The 18,391-nt window shown below is 35.4% G+C and overlaps 1 protein-coding gene and 1 long non-coding RNA gene across 2 annotated transcripts in view; both read left to right on the forward strand.

Annotated features, from left to right (window-relative positions):
* Nucleotides 1–18,391, forward strand: part of LOC138333381 (uncharacterized) — a 401,614-nt gene that overhangs the window by 300,296 nt on the left and 82,927 nt on the right. The gene's annotated exons all lie outside the window — the stretch shown is intronic.
* Nucleotides 463–11,093, forward strand: LOC138333998 (microfibril-associated glycoprotein 4-like). Its single transcript, XM_069282725.1, has 6 exons — nt 463–718; nt 759–761; nt 7,010–7,128; nt 9,134–9,230; nt 9,684–9,848; nt 10,843–11,093. The coding sequence occupies exons 1-6, from the start codon at nt 463–465 to the stop codon at nt 11,091–11,093; spliced, it is 891 nt and encodes a 296-aa protein (XP_069138826.1).

Consider the following 18,391-nt stretch of genomic DNA (forward strand, 5'->3'; position numbering starts at 1 on the left):
TTATGAAGATGTTAACTTGTGTTATACTCCATTGATCACTGTATCAGCCAGAGATGTTTTTGGGTTCATAGGGCACGATGACATTATTTTTGGAACACCTCTCGTATAGGTGATAGTGCTTATAAGGCCTTTAAAAGATTGAACAAAAACGACATAACACTTTTAAATGCCTAACTGTAATAAAACTGACGGTATTGCGCGTCATTGCACAAAACCTTCGACTAATCTATCGTACTGTGACGAACGAAGCCATATACAGTGTAGGTCAGAAACCTGCTGTCATTCAAAGATCAAAGAGAATGGATGAATGTGCTCTGAACACATACCGTACGTTTGTATTTACGTTACAAGATACAGACTTATCTAATTGAACCATCAGCTCTAACTCTTACAATGACGTGGTTCAAAGTGGAGAAGGTGAAAACCATGGGTTTTTTGTATTTGGTTTTAGTCGTTGCAATGATGACGACAACTGTATTTGCGAAATGTGTCTCCTTCAAACGTGAACTCCGCGTCAATCTAGTGCACCACAGTTTGTATCAACTCAATTCAAATACATACATCCCTGACTGCATTGCATGTGCGAAGCTGTGCAAAAATGAGGAGTGTCTCTCTTTTATGTACACGGAGGTCGACCAAACTTGTAATACCTACTCAAAACAATTCGTCCAGGATCAGAATACTGCGGTTTCCACGTCACAAATGTTCTTCTCAAAAGGTAAATGATTTTTTTTACACATTTTGAAGTTTGATCTCAGTTTGTTCGTTTGGTTTAGATATTATGGGCTATGGACGTTTTGTTCTATGTATTTTCATGGGAAATACTGGCCATTGCATATTTAGTCATGTGACATGATATATAACATACTATTGAACTTATAAATAGTCCAAAGCTTTAACGCACTTGTTGTCCCATTACTTTCGCCCAGTTTGATAAAGGACACAATTTAACATTGATATTCGGAAGAGTACGCTTTTCCACCCACAAATTCGTCAAAGAGCAGTTCCTGTTCTTTGTGGATATTTATAGAGGATTTTTTCCTCTAAATTTTCCGTGTAATTCGTAGCATTGGGAAGCATGGACTATGATGTAAATTCCTAGTTCCAAGTTCCATTTAGGTGAATCTTGATTATGCACCAGACCTTGACATCTATTTTAACTTAAGCTTTGATTTACACATCTCCATTTTCTGTACCAAAAAACTTCCACTCTGTTTTTAGAAACGTTTCGGAAATAGCTTAAGTAAACAAGGAAAACTTTTATTTTTAATTTTTTTATTCTCTCTAATTTTAATTGCTGTCCCCTGACATGGCTTTTTTTAGTTTAAGTTCAACTAGAAAGATGTAAAAAAATACAGGAAAGAACCATTCGTTTTATTGAAGATGAGTTTACAACTCCAATTCTATTTCTTTTAGATAAGTTTCAACTATCATATCTACATGTAAACGGATTGAAAAACATGACATGTGAAGTTTTTAAAAGTATGTTCAAAGTTGCTCCAAAATATCATTACAATTTACTTACTTCCAAAACATATTTTTATTGTCTTAGGACTGAACACCAGCTGGAACAACCTAAAGTCAGAACAACCAGGTAAGGCTTGAAGTTTCCGCTATGTGATTTATGTTTATGTGTTTGCAGCACCAACGCATTTATTATGATCTTGTTATATTGTACTAATGCTTTAATGTTGTTTGCTTTTGTTATGTTTTGTCCCAGAAATAAAGTTACTTTGCTAATGTTATATATTTGTAATAGGCGACGTTCGATAAAGCTTCTTGTATCTGGTATATATTATCTTGTATCGAAACTTATACTTAGAGGTTCAATGTCCGTGTATCATAATGCTTCGATTAAATTGTATATTTTGTGGTAGATAATTTTACACGTGAATTAGCACACAGTAACGGGGTGAACATGATGTTGTTTCTAATCTATCATTCGTTTGTGATGGTCTTATTTTCAAAACGAAAATGTATCAACAAAAACATTGACGATATCATGTGATCACTGCTTTATGGGACGAAGAATGTTGTCAAAAGCTGTCAAAGGTCTTTTGGTTAAGAAAACAATGACGCAATTCAAAGATGCTGCTACACGTACATCGCCGACAAAGGGTATTTTTATGTAGTAAAAACAAAAGAAGAAGCAGACAAATAAGTATTTCTCGTCAGTAATAAAAGTTACTTTTTAACTATTACCATATTTTCAATAAAAAGTTTGAGCTTCTTAAATTACTTTAGAATAAAAGCAAGTCAACTAATAAATTGTCTCCCAAAAAAATCCATGGCACTATGCCCTTTATGGAACGAGGTACTGACAAAAAATTAAAACAAGTTTTTATATGTATCTTTATGTTAACAAGACATATATTTAAACGTACATGTATAAACAATAGAATATTATCCAAATGATGAATATCATTTATGCTCTATCGGCGTTGGAGCATCTTTAAATCTTACTAATTATCGATTTGATAATTCAATATATACATTGTATATCGGTGCTGTGCCATGGTTACATTGTTTCTCAACAAGGTACGCGAATTCGATCGATTCTGTAACATCAAGTAGATTGTTTCGTAAGCCTGTAACTTATTGATGTATAACGCATTAAAATAAAGTTGAGAGCATCAACACACTTATTAGCCCGTGAATTAGAAACAGATGAGCAGTACATAATAAACTATACTGATAACTCCTTTTATCCCAACACGTTTACATTAATATAAAACAAATTTTAAAATGATGTATTAAGAATGGAACTAATCAGAACTAGTATTAATGACGGCAAACAACTTAACTAAATTAAATTATTGATGATTATTGTTGTAACAGGAGTTGAGAAAATGTAGCAAGGTAGGGCGTTAGAATTGTACCTGCTGCCCCTATTGCATGATCGTAAAAGGCGACTAAATTTAGGATCTTATCTTTTCTCTTCTTCCTAACTGACTTTATCTTTCCTAATGCCTCCCTTGGCACCGCCTCACTTTTGGCCTCGAGTTGAGCGTTCGCCCCTGTGAGGAAGGCTCTGGGTTCTGTCCCCTGGCCGAGACACACCAAAGTCTATAAAAGTGGTAGTTTCTGCTCCTGCTTAGCGTTCAGAATACAGGGAGTGGGACGACTGGTTCGCCCGTTGTCAGTAAAATGTGACCGGGTGGGGTGTGTTGCTTGGTGTCTTCGGCGGCATGCTTCAGTGATATAGCACTATAAAAAGGGCAACAGTTCCACTATACAAGAAGACACAACACGAACATACCGCAGTCTCCCAGTACACTCACCTCGCACAACATACACGCAACACACCGCATACATGGGAGGCCGTCCTTACATGACCATAGCTGTTAATAGGACGTTAATAAATCAAACAAACAAACAAACAAAGCGGCCAGACCGGGGTTCGAACCCGGGGCCCTCCGAACACTAGCCGAGTGCTCTATCGACTGAGCTACCTGGTCACCGACCATCGACCAGCGAAACGAAAAAAAAAGTTTCTTACAAACAATAATAATATACAAAAATGTGTATTAATTGCCTAAGATGATGTTATAACACCAATCAAATCCAAGAGTCCCTGCGTAAACGATGTTAATAGTGAAGACTCATTTCTTTATTTTTGCCGTCTGGCGCAGTGATAGTCAATCGACATGCGGTAATTAGGAAGACGGGTAAAACAAAACATTTTTTTTTATTAAATTGTTAAGAAGGTGATGGTAAGTGTAGTGTTAATGGTAAGTTAATAACTTTTGTGACTCTCTAGAATTATCAATTTCATTTTATAATACCATTTTAAAAATTAAAAGCTGTTGAATGCTCATTTTTTATGAGGTTTAAAATGAAACGAGTCTTAAAAGTCTTCGATGATACGTGTTATCATATACATTTAACTACAACATGAAAAATCGGAGAATTTCACCGTTATAATATACTGACAACCATTTTGTCACACCGTCTGCGAATTCTCCCGTTATGCCATCATCTACCGATATCACTAATGTTTCTGCCATGTGATAAAAATCGTAATCCTGCCCGCAAAGCCAATAAAATGCATACGGTCAACGTTATATTACACGTATGGCATATGCAAAATATTACACGAGCGATATCGCGAAATATTGGACGGATTGTGTGATAAATTCAAAAGAGATCCTTAACAAATTCCTAGTTATAAAATGTATACAGTCACAACCATCATCTATATTCCATTTACATTATATGTTGGCGTATTTGAAGAAGAACGAACTCTTAATGCTAAATGATTACGTTAGAGTTTGTTACTGCTAGGTTTACACTATGTTCCCGGCGATCACGGTAGCCCCGTTTGCCCGAAACGTGGTGCGCCGTGGAGTTTTGGCTATTTTTGTCTCTGTATTCAAGTTGAGCTAGGTCTTGTGAAGTTTTGCCACGGTCTTTTACGGATTACGTCATGGACCGTGGATATACGGGAAAGTGCTGTTCCAGGAGGTTAAAGGTACACTACGGCTTTAGCACGGTCTATCAAGGATACCACTACGTTCTCACTAGGCCTGTTACGATCTGATGAGGTCTGCCACGTTTTACACGTTTTGATCAAGCTACGATACGTTTTTCACGGTCCGCCAAGGCTTACTAGGGATGAAAGTCTGATACCGGGATATTTTGAAGCAAATGAAACAATATTTATTGCCGAAAATGTCATTTCAAACACATTTTAATTACAAATTATATTTGGTATGAATATATAATTATTATAGCCAAGTGTTTTTACGCCATTTTTTCTGTAATGGTTAAGCACTTAATCTGTCTTTTGCAATAATAGCTTTTGTATAATTTGATGGTTTTAATGTGTTTGATAATGACTATTTCTATTTAATAATACAAATAATCCATGAAGTAGCAAATATGTACCAGGCCAGGAAATGATACTTCATCAGATATTGGTTGCAACGTAAGACCGTAATAAGACGTAACACGCCGTATCACGTCGGGCTTTCAATCGCTACAAGCCGTGATGTGCCTTGACAGAACGTATCGAAACGGTTATCATCCACCTTGGCTTGCCGTCAAAACCTTGACAAACCTTGACAAAACGGCACAAAACGTGCAGCCAATCTGCATCAACCGTGATAAAACGTGGCAAAAACGTAACAGAACGTCACAAAACTTGAAATCACCGTTAGATTCCGGGAAACGTGCTTGCTGCCCGTTCCACCACGGACCGTCTGGAAGTTTTGTTACGGCCTCGCACGCATTGTTACGTTTTGTTACGTCAATCCCGTTTTATGACGTCCTGTGGCGTTTACCATCTGTACCGTGATTGCCGTGGCAAATTTTTTGACAGTTTAAAAATCTGGCACGGCATCCACGGTAATCACGACCGCTCACGTTTGTCTATCACGTCCTTCTGCGTTGTTTCAAGTTGTCTCGCGGTCACCACGTTTTGTCCACGGTGGCCCGAAACGGGGCTGCCGTGGCCGCCGGGAACATAGCATACCATAGGCGCCGCCATACTTTGCGTCAGGTAACCTAAAACAGTCCAAAATAATGATTTTATATACTCACATGCACCTCCGAGACCAGTATGACGAGGTATCCAAATAGTAGACACAATCATACACTTTCTGATAAAGGCATGAAACATGGCATTCAATGCACAAGTAGAATTGACTATTACTGTATTCAGACCGGGAGCCATTGGTAAGAAAATAGTGGTGCCGAATTCGAATAAGTATTAAAATAAGTATATTTAACGTTTTTGTGAAATGTATAAGAAGTAAATATTTTTTCACAATGACTTCCGATTTGAATTCCGATTTCGATTGTCTTGGTAACTCATATACCAAGTTTCATGTTTTTACTTGGCATGTTAGTAGCCAAGACTACCAAAATAATATTAAAAGCGGGAGCCATTGAATAATGTACCTACTTCTGGTAATTCCAAGATGGCCGCCGATTGAATAGGCGAAACTATGAGAAGTAATGTAAAAAATACGTCGAAAGCTTTAATAAACGCATTAAAATTGGCATGTTAAGCCAAAACTACTAAAATAAGATTTAATCGGAAGCCATTGTAAAATACGCCTACTTCCGGTTTTTTCAAGATGGCCGATATTTTCGTTGGCGAAACTTAGAGAAATAAAGAAATAACAGACTGCACGTTTTGATAAAAAAAAACATCAAAAATGGCATGTTGTAGCCAAGACATTCAAAAAAAGATTTAAACCGGAAGCCGCTGAAAAAAGTACCTACTTCCGGTAATTTCAAGATTGCCGCCTTATTTACAGTTAAATAGTACAGTAGTCATTACAAAAATACATATGATTTGTATAACACGTTATTTTCATAAAAAAAAAACCAGCAACTGGTTTTGTTTACGGAAAACATACGCTCTCTCGAATAATACCGAAAGTGTGTACTATTTTCAATGCCTCCCGGTTTTTATCTTTTTTGATTGTCTTGGCTACTCACATGTCATTTTTAATGCATTATCAAAAATTGCAATCTTTTATTTCATACCTTTTCCGAGTATTGCTTACGAAAATGCTAGCTCGTTCTGTCTACGCTATCTTGAATAATACCGGAAGTAGGTTTTTTTCAGTGGCTCACGATTTAAATCTTACTTTGATCGTCTTAGCTACTCACATGCCTATTTTTATGCTTTTAGCAAAACGTGCAGCGTGTAATTTCGTTAGTTCTCTAAGTTTCTACTCTTTTCAAAGGCTTCCTGTTTAATTCCTATTTTAGGTTGTCTTAGCTACTCTCATGCCAACTTTCATGCTTTTACCAGAAGGCTTTTTATTTTATTACTTTTCATAGTTTCACCACGAAAATGGTGGTCATCGTGAAAAAATACCGGAAGTAGGCACTTTTTGCGATGGCTCCCGCCCTAATTCTCTGTTTAATTGTTATAACTACTTGCATGCCAAGGTTCGTGCTTGTATTATAAAAATGCACGATGTTCCCATTTTTTGTCCATATGCCGCTCTACTATTAGTCTTATATACTCTCATGCAAACAAAAACCATTTCAGATTTAGATCATTGTTCGGATATTGACAGAGGACATGCATCTGGTGTCTACCAAATCACAGCTCAAGGCCAAAACGTCCCTGTGTACTGCGATATGGAAACAGAAGACGGACCATGGATCGTAGGTGTCCTTCTTTTTCTACTTGTCTGTTTCAGTGTGAAACCTTTCTCCATATGCCGCTCTACTATTAGTCTTATATACTCTCATGCAAACAAAAACCATTTCAGATTTAGATCATTGTTCGGATATTGACAGAGGACATGCATCTGGTGTCTACCAAATCACAGCTCAAGGCCAAAACGTCCCTGTGTACTGCGATATGGAAACAGAAGACGGACCATGGATCGTAGGTGTCCTTCTTTTTCTACTTGTCTGTTTCAGTGTGAAACCTTTCACATGTTTTTAAACAACATGCCCCTCAGCCTAACGTATTTACATCTATACTTCGCTCCGCCTCATTGAAACTAGTAAACGCCGATAACTTTATTTCCCATTGAAGATGAAATGCTATTTAGGCTTAAGCCCCTCGGGAAAATTCTGAACAAGCATTGACGTTCAACTCATCAAAGTAGGCATAATCGACCGCGAATCGTTACGATAACAAACAGCACAATATTACTGGTGGATATCAAACTCGGAATTTTCTAGTTTTTTTGGTAGTTTTAACCAACAACTTGGAGTTTTTCAGTGTGTCGCGTTCAGTGACATGTATGAAGAAACGATAAAATTCATATCACATAGCTACATGTATAAAATATAGCTACATTTATTTATCACGACTAGTATTAATAGAAATTTAGACAAAAAATCAAAACTTTAAATTTCGGTTCTTTATAAAAGTGTACACGCTAAATTACGCAAACTTGGCATTCTGGTATTTTTACTTGTGGCGTGACATTAGTGTGTATACATGTAATGGGGTATAAATATGAGATTTACAGTGTATTTTAAGCGGGATATTGTGATGTAGAAATATAGATACAGTATAACTTGTCTAAACCGAACCCTGTATAAACCGGAAACTTGTCTATACCAATTAATTTGTTTGGTCCTGGCAAATTTCTTAACAAAATATAGTACCCAAAACCTGCATAATCCGGAACTTGTCTACTCTGAAAACCGGAACTGTGTAGGTAATATTACTTTACCTTTCTTTGTAAAATTAACTTGGGCAAACCGGACGCAATGTTTTCACAACATGGGACTGATCATGAGGCGTCTAAGGGGATTTAACTGTACCGGTATACAAAGGCCTAGATAGGGATAACTTTTCACTTTTCATTCGACGGTTTTGTTACATGAACATTGTATTTGTGAATACTTTTCACAGTCAATTCTAACAATAAAACATACACATAACTTCTGAGAGTTCATTTGAATGTAGCACACCGAGAGAAATGGATCGTACATGTACACCTCAGAAACCAAGAAAACGTAGGATGGAATTTTGTGTTCTACCATGTACATATGTGAGAATAAATGTTTGTGCTGTAATAAAACAAAATCTTATGATGATTTTCATGTGAACATATTGTCATATGGTTCTATCTTCTATAAACCGGACACCTGTATAAACCGAACAAATAGACTGGTCCTGTTCACATCCGGTTTAGACAAGTTATACTGTACCAGTGAATCGTCGAAGACAAAGACGATTTAGATTGAATAGTATTTTATAATTATTTAGTGAAAGTAATTATAAGTATGTGCAACTACAATACAAAAACACAGTGACTAGCAATATGCTATCAAGTCAATAGCTTATGAAACATTATTCCCCAAAGACGATTTAAATATTATACATATGTATCTATTAAAGATAAAAATAGCGGCATTCGTATGCATAATAATGAAAACAGAAAATGGCATCCTTACGGTTATACTTTAAGAATTCCTCCAGATTATAAAGGCTGCGAAAACGTTTGTCTTTATAGAAATCTAGACACTTGTCAGTTGTCTATTTTGTTTTTCCTAAGAAAACACCTTTTCTAATTATCCGTATATCGCGTTATAACAAGATCTGGCTCACACATGTCAGTAATAAAATTCTCACTAGATAATGCATATGTCTTTTTATAGTTCTGCAAATCAGTTTATCTAAATGTAAACTAACAAATATCTCCAGGTGATACAGAAACGAACAGCTGGAGATGTTGATTTTTACCGTAACTGGTCTGAGTACAAGAACGGATTTGGAGATTTACATGGAGAGTTTTGGATTGGTAAGTTCAGACCGTGCAAGTTGCTATGTAGTTGTTGTACAGGTTATGGAATTTTACGGAATGTATACATTAATTTCCAAATGAGTAAGGATAAAAAAGTAACCCCGTCATTTTAAATGTATTGGAATTGCAAATAGATAATGCTGATATTGCTTTGTATCATTCTAGCCTTACTCACATATATACAGATATATTTGAGGTTATATTCATACATATGTATACTTGTACATATGTGAAACGAGTATTTCAAGTGTGCATGTTGTGTTAGCCTTGCCTAGAAAAAGTTTGATTCAGTTTCGAAAACAATATTTGAATTTTTATTTTCAAGATGATTTTATGAACTAAGTGTAAGTTCCCCAGAAGGTTTTTCAACTAAAAATAATACAAAAATAACAGCGGTTTTATAACAGGTGTCTCTTAATTTTTAATAAAAATACAATATTTGTTTCTAAGGTAACGATAATCTTCATATCCTGACTACAACCCCGAGGATCCTCCGAGTAGAACTTGAGGCCTGGGAAGGAGACACAGGGTATGCCCAATACTCTACATTCCAAGTGGCAGATGAAAGTCAGAATTACAGACTTCTCGTACAGGGATTTTCTGGCAACGTGTCTTGTAAGTTCTTAAATGTTTTTTAAGTTTCTTTAAACTGAGATATGAAGACCATGTTGACATGAAACTTAAGCGTTAGATTTAAAAGGAAGCATGGGAAACTAGATGTTGTATTGACTCACTCCAGGACCGTGTTTTTGAAATAATTAAAAAAAAAATGAAATAAAAATTTCATAAGGAGAGAAAAACGTTTGAATTTTCGAGAAACCAGAGTCAGGTCTTACACATACAGAAATTCGTTATTTGTTTGTCGTTTTATTCCTATGTATTTAGATACAACTCACCTGTCCGACACATTTTTTATCAATTTCATATCTTACAAATTATTATTTGAAGTATTTAGATGTTTACTTGCTATATGCTGCGTTAATCTGACCATAACGATACCGCAATGCATTCCCCATTTTCAATATGATTTGTTTGTTTGTTTGGTTTATTTATGTACTATTAACAGCCATGGTCATGATGGACGGCCTCCCATGAATGCGATGTGTTGTGTATCTTGTGCGAGGTTGACTGTTTTGGGAGACTGCATTATATTCATGTTGTGTCTTCTTGTATAGTGGAACTCTTGCCCATTTAATAGTGCTATATCACTGAAGCATGCCGCCGAAGACACCAAGCATTACATCCCACCCAGTCACATTATACTGACAATGGGCGAACCAGTCGTCCTACTCCCTGTATGCTGAGCGCCAAGCATGAGCAGAAACTACCACTTTTATAGACTTTGGTGTGTCTCGACCAGGGGACAGAACCCAGAGCCTTCCTCACAAATAAAGACCAGGGGACAGAACCCAGAGCCTTCCTCACAAATAAAGTCAGTTAGGAAGAAGAGAAAAGATAAGATCCTAAATTTAGTCGCCTTTTACGATCATGCAATAGGGGCAGCAGGTACAATTCTAACGCCCTACCTGCAGGGCAAATTTCGCGACTAATAACAATAAACTTGAACAGTCATTGCATTCAAGTGCATTTTACTTTTTCAAATATTAAGATGATGCCATGAGCCCCCACAGCGGCGCTGCATTCTCCACATATGACAGAGACAACGACCAATACGATACTAACTGTGCCAAAGGTTGTCATGGTGCTTGGTGGTACACGGAATGTTTTGAAAGCAGCCTGAATGGAGGGCATATCCAATATGACGGACACGAGGACTGGAAGGGGATTATCTGGTGGTTCTTCCCAGTACCTGATAAATATAATCACCCCATAAAGAAAACCAAGTTGATGATTCGTTAAACAATTGAGCTGTTATCTCCACGTCGTAAGGTTTTAGTACAATTATTTTTCTTCTTTCAAGGTGATTAATTGTAATAAAAAACAATTCAGAGCATGCTTATTTTACGTCATAAATGTTTAGGAGTTGACGAACTCTGCCTGATTGTGGTTGTTTGTTGTTTCCTTTGGACTTTATATCTCGTCGTGTCATTTTCGTGAATATAGATTATGCTTAACAATAGTATAGCGATAGGTTAAACATAAGCGCTCTGATGTGTTTGATTAGATTTCATGTAAAATCATGATCGCGGACATTCTAAAGTGTGTGGGGGACATATCCAATGTCATGTCGGAAACAAGGACCGGAAGGGGATTATCTGGGTGCTCTTTCCAGTTCCTGATAGACACTACCATCCTCAAAGGAACACCAGGGTGATGATTCGATGTATTAATATAAAATAATCATATGGAAAACAGATAACCATGTTTAATTGAAAATCAACCTGAAGGCTAACAAACACTAATTTGAACGTATCTCTCGGTTGATGAATCTGAACATTTTGATATTTTAAGCTAGGGAGGTTTCAAATAAGGAATCTGGACATTTTATATGTTTAGTGTTGCATTCAATGAGGAATATGGACACTAATGTCTAGTGATACGGATTTAGCAAGAATTTTGAAGATTTAGTATATTTAGCGATGAATTCAATAAGGATGTTTTTGGTGATGATGTATAAACATGGAATTTAAACATTCGATACATTAAGTCAAGAAAAGATACCCTAATTCTTATATTTACAGTCTTAACTATTATTTTTCTATTATATTATTTACCAAAATTTAGTGTTTATGACATTTTATATGTTTAGTGTTGAAATTGTATTATATCGTTTGTGTCCGACAGGACTGAAGTGGCGGGCATTGCTGTCAATTTATCAAAGACCAATGAAAATAAAATGTGTTCAGTCTGATGCAGCGTATATCTCGGGTTTCCCGATATGAAAATATAAATCGTTTTAATTATCTGATGTTAAAACTCCATATTGCAAATTAATTTGATCTTGGGCGTTTGCATAGTGTATGCGATTACCTCCACTTATACAATTCATAGCATGGCAGGATCCGACTCAAACCTGCGTTAAGATGGCGTGACGAAATGAGAGTTTCTTCTACTTTGAGATCACTTGAGTTCGGCCCCTAAAGGAATTTCACTGTGCTGTCTAGGCAAAAATAAGGTCTACTAGCTGAGACAGTTTAATTTCTTTATTCGTATGCGCACATGCACAAACCCTACTATAAATATAGCCTGACAGGAAGCTGAAATAGGGGGTGAAATCTGCAAACACAATAAATGAGATTACTATACATAGACACTAGCTATCATTCAAGACATCTTATACAGTATAGATATGAGACCGTAAATCATAAAAATTACCTGTATGCAAACTTCACTTACAACTTTTTACAGCATATTTCATTTCAAAAGCCCCTAGCTGTGCAAACAAGGTGTGAATAACGGAACCACTTACAATATGAAGTTATGACTGTTTATAACAATTCTACAACTAATAACCATAGGAATAATAAGTTACGTAATAAGTTGTATGTAATAATACATAGTTCTATATTCTTATGGTTATCAGTCGAATTTTCTACACTGCAGTATGATAAAAATAGTAGTGTTTAACTTTAGTGACCACCCACAATGCACTGCACAAATGAGATGAACGTAAACAAAATGATGGATCGAAAACGTGGCTGAAGCGAACACGAACGAATTCCGATGGAAAACAAATTACGACAAGAGTCAGTAACGTGAGCGATTGCGAAAGTACATGTAGGTAAATAAAAATGGATCGCTGCAATGTAAGAGACAGAAATAACTTCCTTCTTCATACTGGCGGGATGTACATAAGTGCAATGAAGTCGAAAGAACCACACTTCGCCACGTGCAGTCGAATAAAAGCCTCCTTTGACTTATCATTCAAATATGCTAAACACAAACTGTTTTATTACGAATATTAAATAATATGGCTTATACTTCATAAGTCAATGATCGTAAATTAGAAAATCATAATAAAATGTGGAAAACTAAAATTCTTTGTCATGTCAGCAAGTTTGTTGTTCATTATAACCTCAATTTCTATCAGCTTTTACCGGTCTATTTCTATCAAGTTTGGGTTAGGTATTCCCCATGTTTTCCTGTCGTTTTAGATAACCAATCATTGTAATCAAATATTCAATAAGCATCTGAAAACCACATCTAAGCATACATAACAACTTACTTTAGGTTCATGTTCTTTTTCCATTTGATATAGTCAGTGTAGTATTCATTAAGATTTTGGAATATTTGATATTCATTGTACTTAGGGATGTATTCAATAAGACTTTTGAAACTACAGTGTAATTGATATATTTAGGGATGTATTCAATATGGAATTTGAACAATGTATATGTTAATGGTATATTCAATAAATGAACAATCTTTGACATTTGATATTCAATATATTCAACACAAAATTGGAACACGAATCAAAGTAGGCCACATCACATTACCTACATTTCCAAATCGCTTCATTGATTTTTTTTGTACTGGAATTCACATACCATTGCATCCAAAGTAGACCCATTTACGCATTGTTTTTTACAATCCACTAACCTTTGTTTCTTTAACAGCAACCTAGTTTTAACATGTAAATATAACCATGTGAGTCTGTTATTGTCTTTTCAGTATACATGTACTACAAAAATATCGATAACATGTTACATTACTGAAAGTCGTATATCATTTTATCAAAGGATATACCATAATTTAAATCAATAAATTAAAACAAATACTGATTTATAGAGGATCTTACACTAATAGCTATATAAATTGCTACGAGCCTTTGGACCTTTATTGTACGAGTGTAATAAGTTCTATATGATATAGCCAAGAGTTTAAAATTCAATTAATCACATAAATTTGCACAGCGATCATCATGATCTCTTCGCCTTGATCAGTTATTTCTATATAAGCACTGAAAGGATAGTTTTACACTTAAGCTCAATTGAAAAGTAGTCCTTGTAAGTTGATCATTGTAATTCGGTGGATTCAAGGTTATGTCTTAATTAGGACAAAAAACGTAAACTTTTAATTTACTAAAGTAATAATTTCATTTGTTATGGTAATTAATTTCATTGTTTTCTGTATGTGACGTCACACAAATATCGTCAGGCGCGACAATAATTCAAAGTTAAAGTCACTCGGAATCCCCGTCAATCCTCAAAGCTTTTCTGATGCGTTTTGCTGGTAGTTGTGTGTATGGTCAAATTTGTGAATGTGTACTTCATAGTTATCCCCACAAATTGGTCCGCCGAAAATTGTCTGGAAACCTAAGCTTATTTCTATAGATGGGAATGTTGTTTCCGATGTGATCAGATTGCTAACACACGTGGGATTTAACGACGTTTAGCGATGTTACATTTTATGTCCAGAAATCTGCATTATTTGAGCAAGGTTTACATTGTTGTCACTCAATTGTTGGACGAGATCCTCCCGGGCTATGGTTTAATAAATGCTGGCGGTTAAGTAGCTACATATGTACATAGAATGGGTCATTGGGATTGCTATATAAAAACGGGCGCTTCTCGCTTTAACCTTTATATATTGTGACTGGACATCTTTCCAAATATTCCTTTATTTTCGAGAGCTTAGGTGTAATTGCTCTAATATCTCGAAGACTTTCTCCTATTCTTGGCTTTATTTGACGCTCTGAAAATTCCAAATATTGGGATCCGTCTGTATCTTTTCTAAAATTAACGCCCTCAACGCATTTCCCTATACTCTTATTGGACTGTTTGAGAAATAAATCCATACTTTGTTTTCTGTAACTTGAACAAATCCCTCGGGGTCACTTTCGGAGTTCAAAATCGTCTTTTGGTTCTCGGCAGGTTAAAGTGTTGGTTTAGGTGTGGCCTTTTTTCTAATCTATTACGTTCAATTTAAGTCACATACTGGAAATATTCGAGGAACAATTTTTTGACAATACCTGAGCCTTTTGATCAGTTGAAACGGTGTCTCAAATTTTGATTTTGTGAGCCATTTTAATACGAAACGCATAGCTCACATAATGTGTAAGAATGAGTTACCAATGGTATTGACCAAATAACCCGCCCAATAGTGTTATTACACGTATGTATTATGATATTTATGACATGGCCGAACGAGCCAGTTATGTGAGAAATAAGTATCTGGTTTTATTACAGATATACAAAAAGATGAAGTCGTTCAAATTATGTTAACAGTATGGAACACCATATCTGTCTCTCATGGTTCAAATATATACTATATGAATTTGTATTTTTTGAAATCAAATTAGGATAAAAACAAATTAAATAATATAACGATAAATGAAAACAATATGATGATAACGCCAAAAAATAACAATAATAGATGTAAATCTAATATGTATGTCGCCAAATAAAAATAAAGTGAAATTGATTGGTATAATGACAAAAGTAAATAATGCCATAACAAATGAAAAATAAAATAATGGTAGAAGCAAATGAAGTATTAGTAAAATCAAATCAAATATAGATAGAATTATACCATGTATTGATGAGATCATATCGTATAATGACAAAACTATATAAGATAATGAAACCACAAAATCATATAGTATATTTGAACCATTTGTGATAATTTTTAATAGCATTATAATTGTTCTGTAATTGTGAACGTTGTATATTGGGTTTGAAAATTGTCATTAACATATAATTTATTAATATGACGAATCCTTACAGGACGAAACATCTGTAAAGTAAATATTGCTTTGTAAATTGGAATACGTTGTGTTAGTGGTATTTTGAACTGAAGAAGGTCCTATAGTGGCTGAATAAATATTCCATAGAAATGATTTTGGTTTTACTTTGAGTTTATTTTGGCCTTATCTCGGATAATTAATACACTAGCTTTATACCGTTTTTACCTCATTATGTTTTGTGAATTGTTTTCAAAAAATAACATTGTAAATATCATTTTGGATGCAAAACAATAAAGTGAGTAAAATAGAAAATTGGTTTTAGTTCTCAAAGCATTTTTATGTGTTTGGCGAGCAGTGTTGTAGTAAACTTTATCAAAATACTTTTAGTTAATAAATCCCACCTTTATTGTCATTTTATCGCACCTTTGACAGAAATATCACAAAATGGTTGAGAGCCGTCACGTGGTGACCCGTCCCGCTAACACTTTATAGGGCGTCAGTAAATTTTATTATGGTACATTATTGCTGCTCTCGCTTCAAAATCTAAACACACTGTCTTCAATGAAATGCATCATTTCATTACCGTAAAAATATATGTTACTTGATTTTCAACAAGAAAAAGTCACCTAAGAATGGTAATCTGTGATAATTTTATGAACTGAATCGAGTTTTAGTTCTGTCTCTTGTTCAGATATATATCTGTTTGAATAAAAATCACACAATAAACCATGATATTGCATATCCGTCTATACTTTGCGCGAAATACAGGACAAAGTATAATACAATAAAACATAAATTTTAATTCTACGCTTTAGTGAATAATTCTACTGTTCCGTGGGTAGCTTGTATATCTCAATTCCTGACCGTCAGCTGAACACCGAGCAAATATTTATCACGTATGTTCCCAAGACGACATTTTTCTATGAAAACGAAGCGTTTCCACGAGCGTAAATAGCATAGCCCGGTTTGTACGATTACTAGCCCCGATGTGTTTCGTGAAAAAGTCAGAACTTTGTTAAGTGGGTTTGACCAATCCCAAGTCGGAATTAAGATAACATAATCAAGAACATATACGTCCTTGATACAATATTCATGTGTATGTGGTTCCAAACATGGTGGATGTACAACGTGTACATGGACTATTATGTATATTTTATTCTGTTTAAGTATGCAGTAATCGCGCAGACATGTTCATTTATCTACGAGAGGTACATCAATATATGTGTGGTATAAATCCTTATTTCCAAGCGTATTCCAAACTCATATTTGTGATTGAGGATAATATTAAACATGTCTCGGACATGTACACAGGTTTTTGTGGCTTCAAAATCGATATTTACAAACAGATGGTTTATATTAGATGGCAGACACCGAAAATCGCCACTCTAACTTATGCGAGTTGAGTCGATCCCGTTGTCCTCGTGACGTCACAGGTAAGGGGGCTTCAGGTGTGTTCTAAGAAAAGTCGCACTATGACTCTTGCATAGGCAATGATAAATTTAGCATCTGATTGAATTTGGAAATTTCCGGTAAACTACAATGTTTGTATAGTCAATCTAAAGTAACGAAACAGATGCCTCTAAGTACCGGCTTAAGAAATTTGCAGCGTTATTTAGCAGATTATATTTAATTTATTTCACATCATTCTAAGTTCTAGGTCATCCTCGATACTCCAGGGGTTCAGATCACTTACGATCTATACACCCCTTGACTATATCATAGTAAAATTAGCGGCAACAGAACAAAACATGTAATTTAGTCCTTTGATGTACATCAAAAGAGCCGTATAACGGCACACCATGGTCAACTGTATGGCTTTGAAGTTGGGCGTCGCTTTCTCTGTAGTCTTCAAAGGATATCTTTGCTGGCCTGTGATTGGTCAAGTGTTTTTCACTGAGTTGCCTTCAATTTTACTATGAGATAGTCCAGGGGTGTGGAGATTGTCAGTGATCGGAACCCCTGTAGTATCGAGGATGGTTCTAGGTGTACGTTGCACTATCGCTTACCAATCCGTGACCATAGACCGTATTTGCTGCGGGTCTAATTAATATTTATAAAATTACCAAGCCTTGCGTAAGAGAAACAGAATGAAATATCAGTCTGGATGCCCGAGCTCTAGAATGATAAACCCCAGGAAGGCATTCAAGCATGACTTTGGTAAGTTACCACATTCACACAGACAGGATAGTTCTGTATTTAACATATCAATATCAATAAAATTACAAACAAACTTCGGTGTAACAAAGAACATAATGTATAAAGTTCAAAATTGTTTCACATTTAAAGTTCTGATGAAGTAAAGGAAAGTATTCATTACAATACATCAAGGACGTAAACCATCACCTTGCAAAACAATAGTCGCAAGGGTAATGAGCGATCGATAGTGCTACGTACACCTGTTGCCGTGGATGATATTTCATATAGGCTTGTGGGTATATATGTACAGGTTATTTATTAAATATGTAACATTTTGTGCGTCCAAAATATCTCTAAGCAAGGCCTTATTGATGCATATTGTACTGGAAATTAAAGTTTAAGTAGTTAACGAGCACTTGATGTCTAACAGACGTCA

This window comes from Argopecten irradians, chromosome 10 (assembly GCF_041381155.1).
Source record: "Argopecten irradians isolate NY chromosome 10, Ai_NY, whole genome shotgun sequence".
NCBI lineage: Eukaryota > Metazoa > Mollusca > Bivalvia > Pectinida > Pectinidae > Argopecten > Argopecten irradians.

Excerpts from the sequence above, each read along its gene's own strand:
- LOC138333998 (XM_069282725.1), top strand. The coding sequence starts at position 463 with ATGACGACAACTGTATTTGCGAAATGTGTCTCCTTCAAACGTGAACTC. Across the intron at positions 9,231-9,683 it reads ACATGGAGAGTTTTGGATTG|GTAACGATAATCTTCATATC; the intron begins GTAAGTTCAGAC and ends TTTGTTTCTAAG. Across the intron at positions 9,849-10,842 it reads ATTTTCTGGCAACGTGTCTT|ATGATGCCATGAGCCCCCAC; the intron begins GTAAGTTCTTAA and ends TCAAATATTAAG.